This window comes from Plasmodium cynomolgi (genome assembly GCF_000321355.1).
Source record: "Plasmodium cynomolgi strain B DNA, scaffold: 0199, whole genome shotgun sequence".
NCBI lineage: Eukaryota > Apicomplexa > Aconoidasida > Haemosporida > Plasmodiidae > Plasmodium > Plasmodium cynomolgi.
In genome coordinates this window covers 1-3,154 of record NW_004192779.1, presented here as the reverse complement: position 1 = coordinate 3,154, position 3,154 = coordinate 1, and the positions used below count along the sequence as shown (strand labels likewise).

At 23.1% G+C, this 3,154-nt stretch overlaps 1 protein-coding gene across 1 annotated transcript; it reads left to right on the top strand.

The window, feature by feature from the left end:
- Positions 1-846: 846 nt before the first annotated feature.
- PCYB_002930 (hypothetical protein) lies at positions 847-1,834 on the top strand (the record flags this gene model as incomplete). The annotated part of the gene is made up of 2 exons (XM_004227714.1): positions 847-873; positions 1,025-1,834. 2 exons carry the CDS (start codon positions 847-849, stop codon positions 1,832-1,834), a joined length of 837 nt encoding a protein of 278 aa, XP_004227762.1.
- Positions 1,835-3,154: the final 1,320 nt, after the last annotated feature.

Sequence of the window (3,154 nt, the reverse complement as noted above, 5' to 3'; positions counted from 1 at the left end):
TTTAATGAAATGTATAATGCATTAATAATATTTTTAATTTAAAAATATAGGCTTCATATAAGCGTAAAACATGTCTTATATATCATTATAATATGTTCCGTAAAATTATAAGTATGATTATTTTGGGAATATATTACAGACAAAATGAAATTTCAATCATATTATTATAATTGAGCAATAAAATAAATTAATTTACTTTATATTAAATAATCATTCAATTTTTTTCGGTCGTTGATAAGATTTCGCATAGAAAAAAATATATAGTGAATCCTAAGCCCTGAACCACTCACAATTTGGTGCTATGATCAAACCGTATTCATTTTTTCTTCCCACTTTGGAGTTACTTCCTCCCAACCAATTGTTAACAATTTTATTTACGAAAAATTTGAGAAACCGAACAATTCTTCTTTCCTCCCATATACTTTGTTATATGAGGTGGTGCATTCGCATTTGCCTACTTATTCCGCGTGTTTACTTGCTATATTTATTTTTTTTAAAACATTATAAATATTTTTTAAGTTCATACAAATCTGCAATTCTTATTTTTTTGAAAAATAAATAAAATTTTTTTCATTTATCTAAAGATACATGCATATGAATATATACCGCCACTTCCATATAAAATCCTGCTACTTCTTTTTTTATTTCCGTTCAGATTAAAAAAGAATATACTCCCATCTGCTTTGCAAACGCATAACGTGCTGAATAATACATCAAACCTAGCCACGGAACCCTAAAGCTAAAATCTGAACCCTAAATCTATATATATCTTTAATTACATTTAATAAAAAAAGTCTACGTGAATTTATTTTCCTTTTTTTTTTGAAATATATTTAAAAAAACATAATGGACATTAAAGAATTCGAAGATAATGTACGTGATTACCTTCTTAACTAAATAATTATATATGATTTAATTCTCTTTACATTTATTATTGGTATACTATATAAAATGTTTCCTAAAAAAATGAAAAATGTTTGTGCATGCATTTCTTTTCTTTATTTAGTATCCCTTTCTTACGAAGATATGGAATATCTATAAGGATTTCAATAAGGACGTGAATGATTATTATTTTTATAATATATACTCGAATAATATATTATATGATAGTGATGATAAAGAAAACTATAGAGATATATGTGTCAAAATATTAAGGAATTTATATTCGTTTTATAATAACAATTATGATAATATGTGTAGTAGTACTGAATGTTGCAAATATTTAAACTACTGGATGAGTTACGTAAAAAAGAAACATAATCTTAGTGATAAATTGCTTCAAGCCACTTTAGTTGGAGCTAGTTTCTATTTTTCTCCTAATGAACCAGATTCATGTTTGGAATATACATTAGATGAAAAATATAAGGAACCAGAAAAAATAATAAAATTATTATATTTTCTAGATAATATTTCTATTATTAAGAATACATTATTGCATAAAAATATTTCAATGAACTGTGCAGGCCAAAGTTATATATACGAATGTATTAATATATATAGCGAATTGGATGAGAAATATTGTTCTAAAGCGGATGAAAAGAATGGAGTGAACAAAAGCGTTTGTGAAATATTAGATAAATTTAAGACATCATATACGGAAGATTTTTATAATAAAGCAGGAATAGCAGATAAAACACCAGCTTTATCTTCTTATATTAATATAAAAGACATAGTCGGTTGCCAAGAATATATAGGAAAAGAAAAATCATTTTTTGATAAAGGTGATAATTCGGGTAGTTCTATATCATATAGTGTATCTACAGCTGTTGGAACAATGGCTGGGGCATCATCCATATTGGCACTATTATATAAGGTTACACAAAGTTTTATTTAAACATATGTAAAATATTGGATACCGATGTTTATGCGATGTTCTCATATTAAATGACAATAATAATATTGTATATTTTAATATATAATCCTGATTCCTTTGAATTAGTTTACTCCTTTAGGTTCGTGGATCAATACAAATATACTAGGGAAGGATAAATTATTAGACAATATGGAAAAAAATGAACAAGAATTTCTATCAAACAGTATACACACTCAGGATATAAATTCTGGTGATATGATATATCATATAAAATATAATTCTGTATTAAATGAGTAACTTTTCCTTAACTACCTATATCTATTTACATTCAAATATACTATCTTATTTTGAAAACGTTATATAAACTTTAATACCATTACTAAATAATATAAAAAAAAAAACTTGCGATAAATTATTTAGTAATAACAATATAAAAGATGAAACAATTCATAAAATCCGAAGAAATAAGGAAATTCTTTTAACATTCTTAGATCATTATAAGGTTTATGATTTAGGGTTCCCTTTTTATGGGCATTATTTTAGGGTATAAATGATTATACTCATAATAATATTATTTTTATAGTTGTTTATATAATATATAGTAATTAATAATATATAAAAATATATATTTTGTTATTTTTTTTCTATATGTATACTTTTCTTTTTGACGAAGTGTAAGGGATTTAGTTGAAATGTAAATATATATAAAAGGAAATGTATAATTCGTAAATTTATATTATGATAAAGTTTTATTGAGTACACTGTTAAATCATTTTACGTATTTATTTTTATTTATATTAATAATTATGATGTCGAATAAATAATATTATATTTGACTATAAATAGAATCGTTACAGATTATTTAATGGGAAAAATATTAAATACAGTAATCATATCTAAGTATTGAATATAATTTTCTTATATTTGTTACTTATTTAAACTTGTTAATAATCATTTATTTGTTCAATTTTACAATATATATTTTATGTTATTATTTTGTGCTTATTCTATTAATGCATAAATATTTTATTTATTATTCTTTGTGGCCATTAAATGATTGTCTTTAAACCGAAAAATTTAATACTGAATGATATTCTTTTATATTAATTTTTATTTTTAACAATTTTGAATTAAAAGCATAAAGAAGGATGGTATTCAATGTAATGTTCTTTTCCTAAATATGGATTAAATGATTCTTATGCATAATAAAATAACCCATTGTTTTCTCCTTTTAAATTTCTCATATTATTATTGTTCCATCTAAATCTATTTCGTAACATTCTTCCAAAGGGTGTAAACTAGCATATAAAATATGTATAACATATTTTTATTTGTAAATAG